The sequence below is a fragment of the Ovis canadensis genome, chromosome 1 (assembly GCF_042477335.2).
Source record: "Ovis canadensis isolate MfBH-ARS-UI-01 breed Bighorn chromosome 1, ARS-UI_OviCan_v2, whole genome shotgun sequence".
Taxonomy (NCBI): domain Eukaryota; kingdom Metazoa; phylum Chordata; class Mammalia; order Artiodactyla; family Bovidae; genus Ovis; species Ovis canadensis.
Genome location: NC_091245.1, coordinates 91,163,982 through 91,186,219, shown reverse-complemented (window position 1 = coordinate 91,186,219; position 22,238 = coordinate 91,163,982). Strand labels below are relative to the sequence as shown.

The 22,238-nt window shown below is 44.9% G+C and overlaps 1 protein-coding gene across 1 annotated transcript in view; it reads right to left on the bottom strand.

Moving 5' to 3' along the window:
- Positions 1-18,533, bottom strand: part of LOC138446390 (uncharacterized) — a 49,358-nt gene extending 30,825 nt beyond the window's left edge. The window contains exon 1 of the mRNA XM_069601220.1: positions 18,347-18,533. Within this exon, the coding sequence (XP_069457321.1) occupies positions 18,347-18,529 (183 nt within the window). The 5' untranslated portion in view covers positions 18,530-18,533. The remainder of the gene's footprint in view (positions 1-18,346) is intronic.
- Between the last annotated feature and the right edge of the window lie 3,705 nt (positions 18,534-22,238).

Genomic DNA, 22,238 nt, shown 5'->3' with positions numbered 1-22,238 from the left:
TTCACCATCCCCTAGAGACCCAGTTCCCTTTCCTGCCAACCTTATATTACCCACTCTGACTATTACCCACTCTGACCAGTTCTTGAGTGTCCTTCAAAGATATCCTAGGTATTTACACATATTTCCCTGAGGGTGCAACCTTCAGGGAAAAAGAATGTTTGAAGTTAACTGGAGGAAACAGTGCCTCGCCTCAGCCCTCTCTAAGCTTCAGTTTTAAACTTCTGGAGCTCAGATACAATGGAGTACGCTTTTATATTTTCCTAGGAGCTGGTGTCCTTGCCTGGAGAATCCCAGGGACCGGGGAGCCTGGTGGGCTGCCGTCTATAGAGTCACACAGAGTTGGACACGACTGAAGTGACCTAGCAGCAGCAGCAGCAGGAGCCGGTGAGGGATACAGAACAGAGCACGCGGTCTGGAATCTGATAGGACTAAGTTCAAGTTCATGCCGAGAGCTGGTGACTTGACCTCACTAAGGTATTTCCACACCTGAAAACAGAAGCAAATATCCCTACCTCCAAGGGGTGCTAGGAAGATAAGAAAATAAACCATCTGGCACATCGGACAGCCTTCCTCCCTCCCTCCTGAACAAGAGCCTACAGCTTTCTCAGTGCATCTTTAAGAACACAGAGAAAAGGAAAAGCAAACTCCCCACATCTACGTGCAGTTTAGTGATCTGCTTTGACCCAATTCTACTTCAAAGCCTTTCCTTCTCTTTCCTACCTCCCACTGCCTCCCACCCAGCTGCCAAGTATAGAGAATACATGAAAACTTAGGCCAAATGGGAACCTGGGATGTTAAAGCCTTTGAGAAAACAGCTGTTTATTTGTTCATTTATCACCATACTTTTGCCCCTGTCTCATTTGATTACAAGAGTCTGTGGGAAAAATAAAAATCCTTTGTGCTTAAACTAGTCTACACAGGGATAGCCCACCCTTGGTTTCACTGCAGCAGCTCTGTGAAACAGGCAAATCTGCGACTCGGGTATTAAAGGCTTTGGCTAAGAGGCGCGAGGCAGAAATGGGGCAGAACCCAGGTCTTCACTGATTTCCTTGCCTTTTGGTTTCTCTAGTAGTTTTTTATGTATAATCCCTACTGTATTGGTTAGGATCCATTTGGCTGCAAGCATCCGAAAAGCCAAGCAACACTTGCTCATATAACCGGAAACGCAGAGGTTGGACGTCTTTGGTAGGAGCCAAGGACGGTGACTCTGTTCTCTCTGCCCCTCTCTTGTTTCTCTCCTCATCTGTGCACTGGCCTCATTCTCAGGCTGGCTTCTCTCATGCCAAAATTATTTATTGCACTCCAAACACCACACCAACACATCTCAATGTCCAGAGGAAAACAAGTCTCTTGTTGCGTCTGTCTTATAAACGAGGAAGATTCTTCCTAAGAGATCCCAACCAGCAATGCTGTTGGGCCTCATTTTCCCAAACTGGAGCCAATCTTGTGGCAGAGTCTGCCATACGTGTAGTCACGCTCTCTCTCTGGAACACTCATCCTTTATTTGGACAAGGTTAAAATTTTAAGTCCCAAACTTCCCTGGTGGTTCAGTGGTTAAGAATCCGCCTGCAAATGCAGGGGACACAGTTCGACCCCACATGCCACCGAGCACCTAGGCCTGTGCGCCACAACTACTGAGCCGGACAGGAGACAGGAAGAAAAGTTAAGACGGCAGCAATAGAGGGGCAGATGAGTCTGGGCCCCAACGCGGGCCATCCTATGGCTGAGCCTCTCCCCGCTGCCCTCCTCACCTCCTCCTATCTCTGCATTTCATTCAGCCTCCTCTTCCTGCCGCAGGTTTGATAGGTTCTGCTACTCCAGGAGTCCTGGACTTTCCCTCTCAAGATCTGGCCATGTTGTAGCAGATGTTTGTCTTGTAGGGGGTATCCATCATTCCCTTCAACTTTAACTTCATAACATATATCCATGCAAAAACTTGTACACCAGTGTTCTTAGCAGCATTCATCATGACAGCCAAACGTGGGAATGACTCAAATGTCGATTAACTGATAAATGAGTAACTGAAATGTAGCATGTCCTTACAATGGAAAACTACTCGGCCATCAAAGAAATGAAGTGCTGATAGATGCTGCCACATGGATGAACTCTGTAAACACACACTAAGTGAAAGAAGTCGACACAAAAGACCATACACTGTGTGATTCCATTTATGTAAAAGGTCCAGAACAGGCGAACATATAGAGACAGAAGGTGGATTAGTTGTTGACAGGGGCTTGAGGGGGAAAGTGATTACCAATGGACATGGTAATGCAACCCACCCAGTATTTTGCCTGGAAAACTTTCTGGACAGAGGAGCCTGGTAAGCTATATAGTCCACAAGGTCGTAAAGAATTAGACATGACTGATTGACTGACCACACACTCATGTACTGATATTGATAGTGATAAATTTCCTAATATTGACCATGCTATTGATTATACAACGCTGTGAATATACTAAACCCCACAGAACGACACACTTCATAAGGGTGAATTTTATGGCATGTGAGTCATATTACAATAAAGGATTATTTAAAATCAAAAGAGCTCTGAGGATTTCTTGGTTCAGTGGCAAAGAATCCACCTACCAATGCAGGAGATGTGAGTTCCATCCCTGGTCCAGGAAGATCCCACGTGGAACTAAGCCCATGTGCCCCAACTACTGAGCCTGTGATCTGGACCCAGGGAGCAGGAACCACTGAAGTCTGTGCTCCCTAGAAGCTATGCTCCACAACAAGAGAACCACTGCTGTGAGAAGACCATGCACTGCGATTAGAGAGCAGCCCTCACTCACTGCAACTAGGGAAAAGCCTCTGCAACAACCAAGCACAGCCAAAAGTAAATAAATAAAATTATTTGAAAAAAGAAGAAAAAAAAAGAGCTCTCATCAAATGCCTTCTGGTTTAAAAAAAAAAAAAATTGCCTTCTGGTGCAAGGAGCTCAAGGTGGGAAGGTGGCCTGGGCTCCTGAGAAGACCACCACCCTGGGCTCTGAAGGGTTCAGTTCTCAACCCAGTTCTGCTTCTTAACAACCTTAACCTTCACTCTTTTGGACCTCAGTGTTTTCAGTGCTAACAAGAAAGGGCTTGTAAGATCAGTGTTTCCCATACTTGAGTCATTCATGAGCCAACTTCACGATTATTATTGTGTCAACTGAAGGATTATTTACCTGGTTCTTTAAACAAATGCATTTTTAAAAACTTAGCATCATTCTAGACAAAAACATATATAAAATCATGCATTTGCTGTGCTGGTTGCATTTTCCCAAAACACATTAAAATCTGCACTAGGTGGTAGAGTTAGAAGTGTTCACTCCCACATCACTGTCTGATTCCTACCACCTGGGGATCCTGGACTGGGGTCTTCAAGGCTCGTCTGCAAACTAGCCCACTAGGAGGAGGACCAGGTCTTGCCTTTGTTCCTCTCTCAGCTTACATGGATTTTTAATTATTGCCTCTTAGGACATGGCCTTGTCCTGTGGCCATCCCTCGCTCCAGTTGTGGGAACTTCCAGTCAGAGAGGATGAAAGCTGTCCCAAGGCCACTCAAGGGGAACTTCCTGAGATGCTGGGGGTGGTTATTGTTAATCTAATCTTACAGAGTGGGGAGATGGTCTCAGAAGAGTCAGGATTCAAATCCAAATAGTTTCAAAATTCCTGTATTCTTTATATCATAATAGACTATTGAGTCAGATAATTTGGGGTGGATGTAACTCTCAGTTGCCATTAAACCAGGCCCTACACATAACTGCCACCTTTGCCTAAGGGCTGGAACAGCACAGAAGGAATGGGGCACTAATGTGGCTTCCGAGATGAAAACTATATCCATCAAATTTCTATCATTTCTCTATAATAGCAATAAACAGTAACAAACTCTGCTGTACTTCCTTCATTATATACATCCCACTAATATTTCCTTGTTCAAAATCCCTATTCTTCACTAGTCAAGGACCATGTCTTTCTTATTCATTGCTGCTCTGAACACTGGACCCAGCATTTGGCACAGAGTAGGCCTGGCTTGGTGGTAAAGAATCCACCTGCCAATGCAGGAGATGTAGGTTCGATCCCTGGGTTGGGAAGATCCCCTGGAGAAGGAAACGGCAACCCACTCTAGTATTCTCGCCTGGGAAATCCAATGGACAGAAGAATCTGGTGGGCTACAGTCCATGAGGTCACAAAGAGTCAGACACAACTTAGCAACTAAACACACACAGGCCCCTAGTAAGTCTCAATTATAAGTTCATTTCACTAATAGTCCCTCACCTCAAAGGCCCTCTAGCCTAGGTGCGTACGTTTGGGACGGGGAATGAGATGGGCCGAGACAAGCCCAGAGGCAAGAGCAGGACTCACCTCTGTGTCCCAGCACTTGCACAGCAGGCAGGAGGGGCTTGGTACGGCCTTCAGTCATTTACCATACATAGATCGACATGGATCCCACATCCTCTGCCATGGAGCAGATGGCTGCAGCCACCTAGTTTTGATCTGTCCAGATCAGAGAGCAGAGCTGAGCAGTGATGCATTTATTCCACCCAACAAGTAACTGTTGACAGTCAACCCCATGCAAAGTCCTGTGCCAGGTACTGTGGAGGAGACAAATGCAACTCAGGCTTGCACTGAGTCCCATGCCAGGCTCCTGGGTACACAGATCCACCAGCCTAAGTCTGCCAATTCCTTGTGCGGTATTCTTTCCACAGCAGCACTGCCTTCCAAAGAGGATGTCTGAGCTGCCAGGATTAGGAGCATTCTTCTCTTATGTATCCTCTGGAAAGATGAACCTGGGACTTCTGCACAAGGGTCCTGCAGTGAGCCGGTGAGAGCATTCCGGGGTAAACAGGACTTGTCCTATCCCAGGATCCTTCCAGTGGTGCCTGGGTCAGTATCTAGATGAGATGGAGAGGGTAAGGACCTGCTCTCCCAGGTCTGGACAAAGTAAGATATAGGGTTAGTACCGGGGCAGGGGGTGGGTGGGGGCAGGTATGCAGGGCCTGTGAAGTGCTGTGTTCGGGGGCTTCAGTGACCTGGGGCTTTTTGGTTGGTTCCTGTCAGGGAAGGGGGGCACTCCTTCCTAAGGTAACAAGCCCACGAACTCCTTCCGTAGCCTCTGCCCTTTTGGGACCAGCAATGACAATGCACCTAACGGCTCTTTGTTTTCTGCGTCTGGCTCTCAGCGTTCTTTCCCCAGGAGGTTTCTGCCCTTCAGGCTCCCAGAGAGCCAGGTGTGCCTTCCAGGATGAATACAGTGGCTCACCCCCTTGGGAGGCATTTCAGCTGCACAAGCCAATCAAAGATGAAGAACCAGGTAAAAGAGTTTCCAGGGAGTCCTAAAGAGATGATGGGATGGTTGATCCATATGGGATTTCTCAGTCTTGGCACTACTGACGTCTGAATCACACCATTCTTTGCCTTGTGTAGTGTAGAATGTTCAGCAGCTTCTGTAGCCTCTACTTACTACATGGTAGTGAGCAATTCCCCAGTTGGGACAACCAAAAATGTTTCAAATCATTTCCTATGTCCCCTGGTGGGTAAGACCGGTCCTTGATTAGGAACGACCACTGTACAGGCTTCAAGGCTTCAGGTTTGAATCCTGGCTCTATCATGGGCTGCTGCGTGAGCACTGCAGTTTGTTTAACCCAGGCCTTAGTTTTCTTATCTGTAAAATGGGATAATAGTAATACCTATCTCAGAATATTGTTATGAAATAATATGTGTAAGGAATAGTGTCTAGCACATAATAACCACTCAATAAATGCTATTGCTCTTATCACCAGAAACCAAAAGCAGATAAAGTAGAATATCAAAAAGACTGCTCCATAAACACTTACTGTAGTACAAAATAAGAAATTTAATTAGTTCATTCATTTTCTGCCCTGCTTATTTCTGGAAAACTATTTGAAGCAGCTTAAAATAAAAGCACACACTCTATTGGGCAATTAAAAAAATTTTTTTACAACACAAGGGTAATTTTTATATTTAAAGAAATCTTACAGATCCATAAGTAAGCAGTAACATCACTTAGATTGATGAGGACAGGACATAAAGCACAAAAATTTATAGGAGAAAATAACATGAAAAAGTGCTCAGTAAAGATAAAATAATTTAAATACCAACCAAAAAACAACCTACTAAAAATGTCAGATTAGTAGAGGAGGCAATGAAAGTGATAGTTTCATATATTGTAGTTAGAAGCGTGACAAATTAAAATTTATTCAGAGATGAAACTTCCCTGGTGGTCCAATGGTTAAGACTCCATGCTCCCAACGCAGGGGGCATGGGCTGGGGACTAAGATCCTGCATGCCGCATGGCATGACCTAAAAAAAATTGATTCAGAGATTAATACACTTTAAAACTGGAGGGAAAACTAGACAGGGGGAAGTTAATTTCATCAAGAACTAAAAATTGGATAGAGTATTCTCTTAAGCAACAAATAGAAATCCAAGAATCCTTGCAGCCACTGCAAAAATAAAAACATAGCCAAGAGAACTCACCACCAGGACTTCTAAGATCCATCTAGATTTACTTTACTTAAGTGAGCATAGTTCACCATCCAACCATCTTTCTTTTCCCAACTTCCAAATGAGATAAACTTTGTTCACGAAACCCAAGAGGAGCTTTTATCAAGTGAGTCTTAACACAAGGGCCTTGAGTAACAGAGTTAGATGTTTCAGAAGGAGTTCTGAGGCCATATAACACGTGCCTCAGCTAGAACAAAAATTCATCTCAGACACTACATACAACTCCATGCCTCTGCTCCCGCCCCTCTTCACCTCGAATGCCTTCCCTGCATTTGCTTGCCCCTCTAAGCACAAGTTGGGGCTGGCAGGAGACGCAGGCTCTCTCCACTGCCTGCTCAGCTGGTCTGCAGGCCCCCTTCCAGGCTGACTACAGGATTGATGGCTAGGACATGCTGCTAGCTGCTGAAACCATGTTGATGGCTTGGCCATCAGTGAACGGAGGCCCACAGCAGAACCTGGCACTGGGGACAGCACTATAGCCAAACTCCCCCAGTGCTATTCTGAGTGAATCCCTGGGGACAAGGAAGCAGGGGAGGGACCCAGCTCTGTGTGTGGAATAAAGACGTAGAGGCTAGGAGTGCCCCCAAGGCAAAGGAACACAGCCACCTGAATAGGACACGATGAAAGCAGCTCCTTCCCCTCTTAACCTTGCTGTGCCTCAGTTTTCTCTTCTGTAAAATGGGGATAATATTGACTCATGGGGTTATTGTGAGGATTAAGAGTTCTACACATGAAGTGCTTAGAGATACAGTGCCTGACACAGTAAATGTTCACTACTATTATTATTATTTTTTATTTTTGCCCTCAGCACTCTTCTGTGTATATCCTAGACTCAAGCAATATATCTCCTGGTGGGGCTCACAGTGCAGGGAGGTGACAGGAAAAGATTTCTGAACCTTTGAATCACTGTAGCCCTCAGCCTGGAGACAAGTTATGGGGCCAAGTACTAGAACATGATGCACTGGAGGAGCCCTAAGCATGGGGCACTAGTCCAGTCCTGCCACTTAACTAGTGTCCTGGTGCTGGGACCTAGGGCCTCAGGCACATGCTTGCTCTAGTCTGGGCCTCAGTCACTCACCTGCAAAATGAAGAGAAGGGACTCAGTGATTCCTAACTTTGGCTATGCATCCACTTCATTTCAGATCAGTTCAGTTGCTCAGTTGTGTCTAACTCTTTGCAACCCCATGAACCGCAGCACACCAGGCCTCCCTGTCCATCATCAACTCCCAGAGTTTACCCAAACTCATGTCCATTGAGTCAGTGATGCCATCCAACCATCTCATCCTCTGTCATCCCCTTCTCCTCCTGTCCCCAATCCCTCCCAGCAGCAGGGTCTTTTCAAATGAGTCAGCTCTTCACATCAGGTGGCCAAAATATTGGAGTTTCGGCTTCAACATCAGTCCTTCCAATGAACACCCAGGACTGATCTCCTTTAGGATGGACTGGTTGGATCTCCTTGCAGTCCAAGGGACTCTCAAGAGTCTTCTCCAACACCACACTTCAAAAGCATCAATTCTTCTGCACTCACCTATCTTTATAGTCCAACTCTCACATCCATACATGACCACTGGAAAAACCATAGCCTTACCTAGATGGACCTTTGATGACAAAGTAATGTCTCTGATTTTTAATATGCTATCTAGGTTGGTCATAACTTTCTTTCCAAAGAGCAAGCATCTTTTAATTTCATGGCTGCAATCACCATCTGCAGTGATTTTAGAGCCCCCAAAAATAAAGTCTGACACTGTTTTCACCATTTCCCCATCTGTTTGCCATGAAGTGATGGGACCAGATGCCATGATCTTAATTTTCTGAATGTTGAGCTTTAAGCCAATTTTTTCACTCTCCTCTTTCACTTTCATCAAGAGGCTTTTTAGTTCTTCACTTTCTGCCATACGGGTGGTATCATCTGCATATCTGAGGTTATTGATATTTCTCCTGGGAATCTTGATTCCAGCTTGTGCTTCTTGCAGCCCAGCATTTCTCATGATGTACTCTGCACAGAAATTAAATAAGCAGGGTGACAATATACAGCCTTGAAGTACTCCTTTTCCTATTTGGAACCAGTCTGTTGTTCCATGTCCAGTTCTAACTGTTACTTCCTGACCTGCATATAGGTTTCTCAAAAGGCAGGTCAGGTGGTCTGGGATTCCCATCTCTTTCAGAATTTTCCACAGTTTATTGTGATCCAGACAGTCAAAGGCTTTGACCTAGTCAATAAAGCAGAAGTAGATGTTTTTCTGGAACTCTCTTGCTTTTTCCATGATCCAACAAATGTTGGCAATTTGATCTCTGGATCCTCTGCCTTTTCTAAATCCAACTTGAACATCTGGAAGTTCACGGTTCACACACTGCTGAGGCCTGGCTTGGAGAATTACTTTACTAGTGCCAGAGATGAGTGCAATTGTGTGGTAGTTTGAGCATTCTTTGGCATTGCCTTTCTTTGGGATTGGAATGAAAACTGACATTTCCCTGTGCCACTGCTGAGTTTTCCAAATTTGCTAACATATTGAGTGCAGCACTTTCACAGCATCATCTTTTAGGATTTGAAACAGCTCAACTGGAATTCTATCACCTCCACTAGCCTTGTACATAGTGATGCTTCCTAAGTCCCACTTGACTTCACATTTCAGGATGTCTGGCTCTAGGTGAGTGATCACACCATCATGATTATCTAGGTTGTGAAGATCCTTTTTGTATAGTTCTTCTGTGTATTCTTGGCACCTCTTCTTAATATCTCCTCCTTCTATTAGGTCCATACTATTTCTGTCCTTTACTGAGCCCATCTTTGCATGACATATTCCCTTGGTATCTCTAATTTTCTTGAAGAGATCTCTAGTCTTTCCCATTCTGTTGTTTTCCTTTATTTCTTTGCATTGATCGCTGAGGAAGGCTTTCTTATGGCTCATTGCTATTCTTTGGAACTCTGCATTCAAATAGGTATATCTTTCCTTTTCTCCTTTGCTTTTTGTTTCTCTTCAGGACATCATAAAATGCAGATTCCCAGGCTGCAGCAAGTTTGGGAAAGGACTTTCCCAGACTTGGGAGTCTGGAAAGGGAGACGGAGAATCTGCATTTTAATGAGCTCCTTGGAGAATCTGGTGTTAAGACATGTTGGAAAGCTATTGACTAGATAACCTTGAAGGCCCTTTCCAATAGTCATGTGCTAAATTAAAATGATAGACTTCTGGAGCAAAAGGAAATTGGAGTGATCCTACACCTTAGGGGCCCAGAGCAAGTGGCCGCTCACCTGTGAGAGAGCTCCAGAAGAATAAGGGCACTAGTGCCCTTGGTGCTCTCCCAGGGTTTAACCACCCCCAGAGGTGAGCGGTTATACTTTCTGTCTAATCAAACATTCTGTCTTGGCAATCTGCCTCCCACTCTGCAGGTTTTGTTTCCACAGTTGCAGAGCAGGGCCAGTTGGTGTTCTTCACCACACCCTGCACGACCTTGAGTGCTGCTTGAAGTCAGCCTGGTCCTAACAATACTACTGGGGAAATGGATCTTGATTTGGGCCCTTTCTCTCCATTCTTGCTGCCCTAGTTTATAGGCTGTTAATTCTTTTTGTTTAGACCGTATAACAGCTTCTCAGCTAATCTCCTGCCCTTCAATCTCTCCAGTCTTCAATCTCTCCCTCATGGCACCAAAAGTTATTTTCCTAATCCCAATTTTGGTTGCATTACATGTCCCACCCACTCTCCTCCATGCCTACCAATTCAAACCTTAATTCAGCCAATCATTCAAGGCCTTTCTGATTCAAAACCAAGCCACATTTTTGCTTTTATAGCTAATTGCATTTCTCTTCCATAACCCCCCTCTGGCCAAGAGTCATCTTGGGCTACCATTGACTATCTTGACTATTTTTGACAGAAAGTTCCCCAAACTTGCATACTGTGGAACTCCACTTCCCCACTACTGCCTGTTTTTTTTTTTGTTTTGTTTTGTTTTTTGTGGCAAAATACTGATAACAGCTCATAGATACCAAGTGATTCATGGAACTCAGTTTGGGAAACACTCCCTATGGGCTTCTACCTGCTTATCAATAGCTTGACTCTGGGGTCTGCCCAGGTCTTGAACTCCAACTCAGAACAGCTGCTAAGGTTGTCATGCCATCTGACATGACAGGTTTCTCTCCATCTGGCTGCTTTTGAATACCATCAAGGTTCTACAAAGACATGAAGCCAGAACATTATTCTGTCCCCACCCTTATTCCTCCTTTGCCTTCCTTCTTGAGCTGGTACTACATTTCCACGACCCCCTCACCCCCCACCACCCTGTGTTGAGTTTCTCAAGGTCCATCTTGATTTGAGCATAGGTGACCATTCCACCATTTTTGTTTTTCCAGCTTTCAAATAAACAGCCTCCTCTTCTAATGAGCAATTTTAGCAGGTACATATCTGCCTTTCTTGGGGTTACTCTCCTTTCCCACATCTACAATGGACACTGTTGACTGATCACAGCACTTGCTCCCAAGCCCCAGGTGTGATGATGTAGATTCAGAATTCAACACTCTTCCCCAAGCAGGTATTATCCATCAACCAAAGCTGGTATGCCAGTTGAGACAGTCCTACTTAGCATCAATGACCTAGTTGATTAAATGGCTAATGTGTTACTAGAAAAGCTGTGTTGAGTTTCAGTTTCAACTATCTTATGGAAACTTAAACTAGACTAGTCTCTAGTTACATTCTATCTACTCTAGTCTTTGAGGCTGGAGGATCTGGGCTGTGGGAGAGGCTCTATTAGAAGTCTCATTTGGCATAAGAATTGAAATAAGATTGCCAAGGTCAGAAGGGCTTCAACTAAGAACTGTCTTGGGGCATTGTCTACTTCCCCTCTCCTCCTGCCAAGACCCACAGAAATGTCTCGTGAGCTGGCTGGTCTCTACTCATTAAAAGTAGCACCAGAGAGGCTACAAAACAAATAATAAACTACCTCTAAAAGGTGAATCTCTGGGGCAGAGAACAATTGGAGATGCCTTTGATGTCCCTGAGCAGCGGCAAGGTTTTCAATTTGGCCTGAACCAATGGAAAAATCATCATTGGAAACATGGATATCTGGTCAGATAGCAGGCTGCTCCAGTTTCTTCTCTCTCCTCCACCCCCTCCTCCTCCTCCAAGCTGATCACATTTCCTTGGTGATTTTCATGCTTAGTCAGTAGGTCTTAGGGGACAAGTGTCAACTCCATAGGGACCTTGTCCATATAAACTGCTGGGTACTAATGTTATCCTCTGTATGGTTTCTTCCTTCCTGTCCTCCTGCCAAAAGCGCTGATTAAACAACTACTATGTGCTATCTGGTGAGCCCTGCTATGGAAAGCATTTGAACTGCAAACAGGAGTCACCAGGGGAGGCTCTGTCAAGACAAAGATAATAGCACTGCGTAGATCAGCAGAAAAGTGCATTTCAAGTTACGTTTTCTCTTCTTTAGATCTCAAAAGAGCTGTAACTGAGTGGGAGCAAATTGAGAGCCTGGCAGCTAGAATGCAGGAATTCCAGGGATTCCACAAAATCATGAAGAGGTGAACACAGGGTGAATACAAACCAGTCTCAAATCCAGGATATAACTGAGAGAGGTCAGCAGAATACTTTCTAGCCTTTAGTTGTTACCTGGGACTGGTAAATTGTTCTATACATATTAACTCTCTAAATCCCCACAATAATGCTCTGAATTAACTATCTCATTATCGTCACTCCAAAGATGAGAAACAGAGGCACAAGAGGTTGAATGACTTGCCCAAGGTCAGCAACTAGGAAGAAAGTGGTGGAGTCGGGACTTGAACTTATGTAGCTCTCATTGCAGAGTCCTAAACTACCTGAAATATGTACATTTAAACAACAAAGAAGGTTTGGAGTGGGATGGGGTGGATAATAACTGGATGGAGTTTCTGACCCAAAGATATTCTGTCAGTCAGAGATAGAAGTTTTGGGGACTTCCCTGGTTTCCCAGTAAAGAATTCATCTTGCAATGCAAGGGACACCGGTTTAATCCCTGGTCTGGGAACTAAGATTCCACATACTATGGAGCAACTAGGCCCACACGTTGGCCACAACTAGAGAGTCCATGTGCCGCAATGAAAGATCTCTCATGACAGAACAAAGACCCCACGTGCCTCAACTAAGACCTGACACAGCCAAAAATAGGTGGTTTTTGTTTTGTTTTGCTGTTGTTGGTTTGTTTTGGCTGCGCTGTGCAACTTACAGAATCTTAGTTCCCCAGCCAAGGATTGAATCTCGGCCCTCTGAAGTAAGAGAGTGGAGGTCTAACCATTGGACTGCCAGGGAATTCCTGACAGAAGGGTTTTGATAGATGGGAAGCTAAGAGAGCCTAGCATGCCCTCACGCTTCTAAGGAAGGACACACAAAGGCCAGTCACTCCTCCAGACTCACTCAGATCTGCTGGTGTGCCTTTGACAGATGGTCGACTGGGGCTCCAGGGCCTGAGCCAGATTATAGTGTTCATGTTCTTTAACGCCAGACATGAAGACAGATCTGCCTGCATGGGTCCCTGTAAAAGCAACCTATATTTTTTACTAGAAAAGCATGTGATGTAATTAGTAGTGCAGCAATGTTGCTGGTCCTAGGAGCCTGAAACCCTGCTCTCTGCACTGGACTCTACTACTGTCCCTTGATTTGGTTTCTTCAACTGTAAATATTCATTCAGTAAACAATTTTGAGCACCTCTCTGTGTGAAGTACCACATGCTAAACTTTGAAATCACCAAGTTGGATTCAGTAGTTGGCCCCCAAAGATTTATTTACTGGCAGAGACAGACAGGGAAAGGGGTCTCAGGGAAGGCCCCACTCTGGAGGGCTGCACCCTGCCCCTCCTCACTGGGAGTCAGTAAGCAGCAAGTGAGATCACACCGCGAAAAGTGCTTGGTAAACAACAGAGGGTGAGAATGAGGTGTGCAGGGAGGAGGGAAGGGCTGTAGCCCGGGAACTGTCTGCAATGTCTGGAGACCCTGGGCAGGCAGCTGACCAAGAGTGCTCAGTTTGAGGCTGGAAACCTGAGTGAGGCCTCCTGGATGTGAGGGGACCAAACCTGAAGCCCTTGAGTCGCTGTCCCAGCAGGCTGAACTCAAACCCTGCAACCTGGCCGAGCTTCGCTGGGCTCTGCCAGGCAGGAACTTAGACCCGTGTGATGTTGCCTGGGACTAGGTGCTTTTGCGGCATTGCGCCACCAACGACCTCTTCTGGGTCGTAGCTTGAATGTGACAAAGGCCAGGTCACCCCGCTATTGTGCATCCCATGAAGCCCGATTCCCACGAATCCCCTTATATAACGAATATCTTCAAGAAACACAGGCCCTGGGTGACGCCAGTTACTACCATTCTCTGTGCTAACGCGCCACCTAGAGGTCAGCTCTAGCTCAAACGATTGTGTGGGTTCTCACCATTTGCCTCGGCCCGGAAGAGGTGGAAAAGAAATGTTCAAAGGACTAAAAAGCAAGAAAACGGCAAGTGATGACAGGCAAGAGGACCCCATCATTCCTCCACCAGGCCCCCTGTCACTTGCTGATGAGATAATCAAGGGCTAAAATGTCTCAGCTTCTCACGGGACAGGGTTTCCTCTATGACTAGAGACCAGTGTGAGAATGTCACTGTATCTCATACTCTAAACTCTAGATCTGAAGAGCAAACAGGCCAAGAAAACCTTCCAGTTTGCCCTGCAGCCTAGACCCCAGTCCATCTGCTCCTCCTCTCCTACCCTAAAGTTTAGACTCTCTGTCTAGCTTGGGAAAATAGTTTTTCAGCAGATGAGCCCTCCTCTTAGGAAGAGTTTGCTGATGCTGCTTACACTTCTGGGAGCAGCTACCCTACGCTGAGCATGAACACACATTTATCGTGGGCCATTTACTCAGAAGTAGCTGGATGAATCTACAGAGGCATCAAAGATAAGCCAATACTTCAAAATCAGCACAGAGGTTTTTTTTTTTCTAAAGAAAATCCAAGCCAGATGGTAGTAGAGTATCAAGAAAAGTAAGCCAAAGCTCCCAAACTGAGCAAGGATCCCTTTTTTAAACACTCTTACTTTAGGTTTTTCTCTTCAATCTTTTGCCAGACCTGCAATTTAGTTTCCTACTACTACTAAGCTTTTTGAACTCAAATATAATTGGAAAACAAGATACATAAAATATTCAAGCTCCCATTATCCATCAAAGTGTCCTAGTTGATGCTGCTTGGAGATAGCACTATGTTTAGTATCCATGGAATGCCCACAGAGCTTCTGGGCATCTTTGCCTGCAAGAAGCTTCTGGTCGTTCTTCACACCAAGGACAATTCAAACATGGGGTAAACGCTGAGGAGCCTTAGGCAAACTAGAATGATGTTTTGAATCTATTTTTAAAAAGCTATAGTTGTTTGTCATGGATAAAGTGCAGTCCGCTGACTGGCTGAAGGAGCCAGAGAAAGTGAAGTTGAAATTTCCCTTCACCTATACTCTCAACTAAGGTGGATGAACTGAATTCCCAGGTGGTACAGTGGTAAAAAATCTGCCTACCAATGCAGGAGATGCAAAAGACTTGGGTTCAGTCCTCTGGGTCAGGAAGATCCCCTGGAGGAGGTAATGGCAACCCACTCCAGTATTCTTGCCTGGACAATTCCATGGACAGAGGAGCCTGGTGGGCTTCAGTCATGGGGTCACAAAGAGTTGGACAAGTCTGAGCAACTGAACACACACACATGCTAGTTTGCTTCTCCTGGTAGCAACAATTCACTCAGTGCTCACAGCAATCTTGATGGGAGATCCTGAGATGAGTAGTGTTATCATTGCTGTCTTTTGGAGAAAGAAACAGAGGCTAAAAGAAACTGCATAATTTTCCTATAAGTGAAGTAGCCAAGATTCGAACTCAAGTGTTCTGCTTCCAGTTTTCCCAAGGTCAGCATCTCTCTTGGCATGAAGTCAATGTATTACGTACTGAAAAGAATGTTCTGAAAAACAATTCAGTCTGCCACAGATTGTTGCAAGAATTCTTACAGTCATCAGTACTATACAGTAAGTGGAATTTGTAGACCAAGGATGACCCTCATTCAGGGTCACTGGAGGTCAGTTCATACAAACCACTTTCTGGGAAGATCAATATTTCTCCAACAAAAAGACTTCTTTAGATGTTGGTTCCCACTTCATTCCTTTCATTTAAGCGAGACAGGTTCTTTGCCCCCTATAAAATCCCATGCAAGTGTTGTAATTATTCTTCACTGATAAAGTAAGTTCCCTCCTGGGGCTAGGAGACTGGGTGGGGCCACCTGGATGCAAGGGGACAAAACCTGAAGCCTTTAGCTCGCAATCTCAGCAGGCCAGGCCCAAACCTTGCAGCCCTGGCCAAGAATGAGGAACCACTAAACAATAACTGGAAGAAACAAAGACACAATAGGGACAGTGGTAAGGATGGGTCTCTGCGCCCAGAAAAACCAGTATTTCAGAGCTGGAATGGGGCTTCCGAGAGCATCTGATGGCATTCCAAATGCTCTCTTGGCAGATGATATCAAGACCCAGCAGTTAAGCTACTTTCCAAGATCACATGGTCAGCAAGTGGCACAGCTGATCAGAGTGTCAGTCCAATTGATTTCTAGCTAAAGCCACTTTTTCGTTTAACCATAGATTCAGGAGATTGTATCTTGTTTCTAAATAAAATCCAACTAGGAACCCAAATCTCTAGGGCTACCCTTGAAATGACTCTTGAGGGAAACTTGACATTCCTTATCTTGAGCTGTTTCAGATGGAATGGGACTGGGATGGGATGCGGATGGGGATGGGATGGGATGGGGAGAGCAGGGACAGGAGGGGAGGGGAGGGAAGAGGCGGGGAGTTTTTTTGGGTGCCCATAACAATAGCTAATAGCTGGAGTTTTTCCCACAGTTTGCTGGGAACTGTGCTTAGTACTTTAAATGCATTGCTGCTGCTGCTGCTAAGTCGCTTCAATCGTGTCCGACTCTTAGCGACCCCACAGACGGCAGCCTACCAGGCTCCTCCATCCCTGGGATTCGCCAGGCAAGAACACTGGAGTGGGTTGACATTTCCTTCTCCAATGCATGAAAGTGAAAAGTGAAAGTGAAGTCGCTCAGTCATGTCCGACTCTTAGCGACCCCATGGACTGCAGCCTACCAGGCTCCTCCGTCCATGGGATTTTCCAGGCAAGAGTACTGGAGTGGGGTGCCATTACCTCCTCACAACAACCGGATATGGTAGGCATGATCCTTTCTACTTTACAGAAAATGAGAACAAGGCACAGACTTGAGCTTTCACAATGTGCAAGAGGTGAAGGCAGGACTGGAACAGCTCTGTTCTACATCAAAGACGTGCTTCAAATCACTGACTTTAAAACCGTATGGTTAATGCAGGGCCCAGGGAAACTCAAAATTTTGTTGGTCATAAGAAATCCTCACATACCAGTCAGTTGTCCCTGGAGAAAAGCGCAGCTCTATTGAGCTTAAAAGAGGGTATTTCCACCATGGATGGCAGATGGGATACTTAGGAATTTGGTTTTTTTGCTTCTTCTGCTCAAACGCTCTTACTGGAGCATGAGAGAAGAGTAGGATGAGCAATACAGAAGGGAACATTCAGGACTGGAGGTTTAGTGGAGACAGACAGGAAACAGGTTTGCTTTCTAAGCCAAGGTGTGCGTGCTTAGTCACTTCAGTTGTGTCCAATTCTTTGTGGCCCTACGGACTATAGCCCTCCAGGCTCTTCTGTCCATGGGATTCTCCAGGCAAGAATACTGGAGTGAGTTTTCATGCCCTCCTCCAGGGGATCGTCCCAAGCCAAAGGTATTCTAAAAGCCCACTCTGCCTTCAAGAGCTACAAAAGAAATTCTGTGCCATTCTATTATTTTTCAAGCCCTCCTCTGCCCCCCTCCCTACCTATGCCATTCTTAAATTCTGTCACTACCCTCAGTAGCCATTTCACTAACAAATCCTGCATCTGCTAGAATTTGAATTAGACACAAGGAAAGACTTCTGGGGAAAATGAACCAGCCATCTCTGTAAACTGGAAGTTTACAGAGGGAGTAAACAAAGGGAGCCTTTATAGACTCCTTTCCTGGAGTAAGGAAAGTAATATACCCAGCCAGGTCTTCAGGGCTTCTCTAAATTAAGGCTGAAAGGAACAAACATTGAGACTTTCAACAGGAGAAGACGAGGAGGTCGTTTTCAAACTTCTTCCCTCCTTGAGTATTAAAGTCTTTCCACCTCAAAGGACCTTCCAAAACTGGTACATATTCACAGGTAAGACAGGTGACTAAGGGGTCAGACAAAACTGGTGCTTGTGGAGGAGTGGGGCCCAGGAGGTAAAACTCTAGCCGACAGGATGCATTGCTTTTTCCCCAAACCTGCAATTCATTGTGATTTATACTGTGCTTCTCCAAAATTCAAAAGTCCTCAACATCACACACTTGAGTCTTAACCTGAAGTTCCTTTTTAAGAGCTCATCTGTGTGGTCCCCATGCCACCTCCAGATTACTCATATAAAACAGGTCCTAGAAGCAGCAGTAATTCACTGATAACTGTATTTCTTCTCTGCACTGACTGTTCCTAGCATGGAACTTATACTCGTGCACTTGTCTCTGGAGCTTGCCCAGAATAATAAATAATTCAAGCTAGCCTCTAGCACTGCCGACCTTAACCACATGCCTATTGTTTTTGAGAGAGAAGAATTCACACAGCTTTTGACGGCACATTTAAAAAAGACAAAAATTAAACTACTTGATCTGGCATATGACTCAAAAGCAGCCAGTCATTCCACATATGGGATTCTACTTACTGATTTAAAAACCTGGCCTCTCCTTTGGAAAGAGGAATAAAACAGAAGCTTAAAAGCACTTACTTCTAAATGCTTCAAATACCTTGTTTTTGGTTCCAGATGCTCTCAACATACAATCACTTATGCTGTAAACACGCGTCACTTTTTTGTGTTCTGGCAAAGCATCGTTCAGCACTGCAGTCACTGTTGCTGCAACCGCTGTGAGGCTGGCGATGTGCGATACTTCAGAACTCCAAGCATGCCAGCCAGTGTTCACTGGTTTCATTTCCAGTCTGTCTACAGTGCATTTCAGTAGAAAAAACATCAACTGGTGTCAGAGAAGCAGCAGCAGCTCAGTAGAAGACCATGGGCTTCGGGTCATGTGACTACACAATTCACTTAGCCTGAGGTGTAAGATAAGTCTACCAACCTGGCTGGGTTACTGAAAGACTGAATTAGTTTGCTGGGGCTACTATAACCAAAGACCACTGAGTGGGTGGCTTAAAGGACAGTTTATTTTTTCACAGTTTTGCAGTCTAGAAGTCCAAGGTCAATATGTCAACGGGTCTGGTTTCTTCTGAGGCCTCTCGTTGGCCTGCAGATGACTGCTTTCTCACTGCATCCTTCTTGCACGTGGTCTTTTTTCTGTGCACTTGCAAGTCTGGTGCCCAGATTTCTTCTTGTTAGAAAGACACCAGTTATATCGGATTAGGGCCTACATGAAAGACCTCACTTTAATATAATTACTCTTAAAGACCTTATACAGTCACATCCCGGGGTACTGGAGATTAGGGCTTCAACATGTGAATTTGGGGGGTAGGGAGGTGGGGCACAGAATTCAGCCCATAACAAAGACTAAATGACAAAGTAAGGCCTTGATAAAATGTTCATTTTTTCCTTTCTAGGCATGGGGTAAGAACCTGTGCTTTGAAATCATGAAGCATCATTTTAACTCCTGCTTCTATTGCATGTTAATCATGTGAATTTGGCTAAGTTTCTTGTTTCAGCATCTGTAAAAACCTCCTGCAGGGCTTCCCTGGTGGTCCAGTGGTTAAGAATCTGCCTTGTAATGCAAGGGTCCATAAAGATCCCTTCTGCTGTGGGGCAGCTGAGCCCCATATGCCATAACTAATGAGCCTGCGCTCTGGAGCCCGTGAAACACAACTACTGAAGCCCGTGTGCCCATGCTCCGCAAGAGACGCCACCACAGTGAGAAGCCTGCACACAAGCAGAGTAGCCCCACTCACCCCAACTTAAAAAAAGCAGCAATGAACAGCCAGCACAGCCAAAAGTGAATAAATAAAATTAAAAAAGAAAAACCAACTCACCTCCTCAAACCACTGTTGTAAAGATGAAGTGCTGAGTAGGTGCTTAACAATACCTGAAAGGGGTAGGCAGAATATGTTTGCTAAAATTGCAGTATTTGTTCCTAGCAGTAACTGATTAATGCTACCAGACCACCTTCCTTGTCTCCTTAGAAACCTGTATGCAGGTCAAGAAGCAACAGTTAGAACCTTACATGGAACAACTGATGGGTTCAAAATTGGGAAAGAAGACAAGGCTGTATACTGTTACCCTGTTTATTTTAACTTACATGCAGAGTACATCATATGAAGTGTCCCATGGATGAATCACAAGCTGGAATCAAGACTGCCAAGAAAAAAAAGCAACCACCTCAGATATGCAGATGATACCACTCTAATGGCAGAAAGCAAAGATGAACTAAAGAGCCTCTTATGAGGGTGAAAGAGAAGAGTGAAAATGCTGGCTTAAAACGCAAACATTCAAAAAATTAAGATCACAGCATCCTGTCCCATCACTTCACGGCAAATAGAAAGGGAAAAAACGGAAGCAGTGACAGATTTTATTTTATTGGGCTCCAAAATACCTGTGGATGGTGACTGCAGCCAAGAAGTTAAAAGGCACTTTCGCTCCTTGGAAGGAAAGCTATGGCAAACCTAGACAGCATATTAAAAAGCAGAGATAAAGCTTTGCTAACAAAGGTCCGTATAGTCAAAGCTATTATTTTTCCAGTAGTCATGTGAGAGCTGAACCATAAAGAAGGCTGAGTGCTGAAGAATTGATGCTTTTGAATTGAGGTGCTGGAGAAGACTCTTGGGAGTCCCTTAGCAAGAAGATCAAAGCAGTCAATCCTAAAGGAAATCAGTTATGAATTTTCATTGGAAGGACTGATGCTGAAGCTCCAATACTTAGGCCACATGATGCAAAGAGCTGACTCATTGGAAAAGACTCTGATGCTAAAAGATTGAAGGCAAAAGAGGGTGGCAGAGGATGAGACGGTTAGATAGTAGCACTGACTCAATGATCATGAGTCTGAGTAAACTCCGGGGGATGGTGAAGGACCAAGAAAGCCTGGTGAGCTGCAGTCCATGGGGTCATGAGGGGTCAGACATGAGTTCGAGACTGAACAAGTGCTTCTTACTTGTCTCTTTCTATTAAGAGCTTTGGAAACTGGTTTTGATGTTGGCCTATGACCTAAGTAAACAAAGCGACCAAACTTGGCCTTAGAAATTTCAAGATTTCTTGACTGGCTGAAAAAGCAGCAGAGGTGGCAGATGAAACGTTCCCTATAGAGCCTTGATTACACAAGGCTTAGTGTATTTTACAAACATGTAGGTCATAGCAACTGGCCCTGCAACACAGACAGCTTCAGCACTGGGTTACAGGCTTCTAAATAGCTGAGTGCAAACAAATACCTTTCATAAGTCAGCAGGACCATTACTTGGGCCCTAGTACATCACACTTCAAGACCAAAAAAATGATAAAATCATGGCATTTTTCTTCATTCCACCTAATAAGAAAATGACAATGTGTTTTCCTATCAGGAATAAAGTAAAAATCAGCTTCCACTGTACATTTCCAGTCTAGACTTTGACCATATTGAAAGTGATCAATGCCCAAGTTTTTATTCCAATGTTTGTTAAGACTGTAAGCACTCTTCAGAACTGGAAAATATCACAGTGGGAAAAATCCTGAACATGAATCAGAAGTTCTTAATTCAAATCCTGGCTCTACTGCCCAAAAGCTTCTTAACACTGTTTGATGATCTCAATGAGCCATTTTTGGTAACTACAAAAAAGTAGAGATTAAAATCCTCTGCATCTTAGGAGTACTGTGCGAGTCAAACAAAATAATGTTTGTGGAAATGCCTCAACGAATAAATGGCAGCAGAGGTGATGATGGGATCAGTATTATGAGCTTGGCCTTCAAAGAGTTGACAAACTCAAAGGAAATAGCCCCTAAAACCATATAGCAAGGAGGCTAACCAGAATACTGGCATTCCTCAAATCTCTTATTAAAGATCTACAAGATTAGAAAATACAGTCTTCAAATTCTTGATGCAGAAAGCACTCCTATTTATTTTAGTTGCACTGGGTCTCTGTTGCTGTACACCGGCTTTCTCTAGTTGGAGAGAGCAGGGGCTACTCTCTAGGTGCGATGTGCAGGCTTCTCATGGCCACGGCTCCTCTTGCTGTGGAGCACAGCCTCTAGGCACTCGGGCTCAGTAATTGCGGCTCTCAGGCTCTGGTGCTCGGGCTCAGAAGTTGTGACACGTGAGCGTAATTGCTCTGTAGCATGTGGGATCTTGCTGGACTAGGCTTCCAACTAAAGTTTCCCGCACTGGCAGGCCGATTTTTTTTACCACTGAGCCTCCAGGGAAGGCCAGCATTCTTATTTTCTAACAAACTGTCCGATGAGTTTCTTTCCATCCACCAGGCATACAGCACCACAGTGGGTAGCATAAGGGAGGAAGAGGAGAACCAGCAGTGCCCGCCTGGGGCAGCTCACAGTGCAGGCTGCACCCCAGGCAGGCTGGAGGCTGTGTGTGACTACTAAACATGGCAGGAACTAGAGGAGGGCAGCTCTTCCCCATTTTAACTTGTACAGCTATTTGGAGACCCTCAAAAGGACCACAAACTTTAAAATGCACCATTTCATCCCTGTCCTTTAGGCAAGAAAAGACCAGATCATCA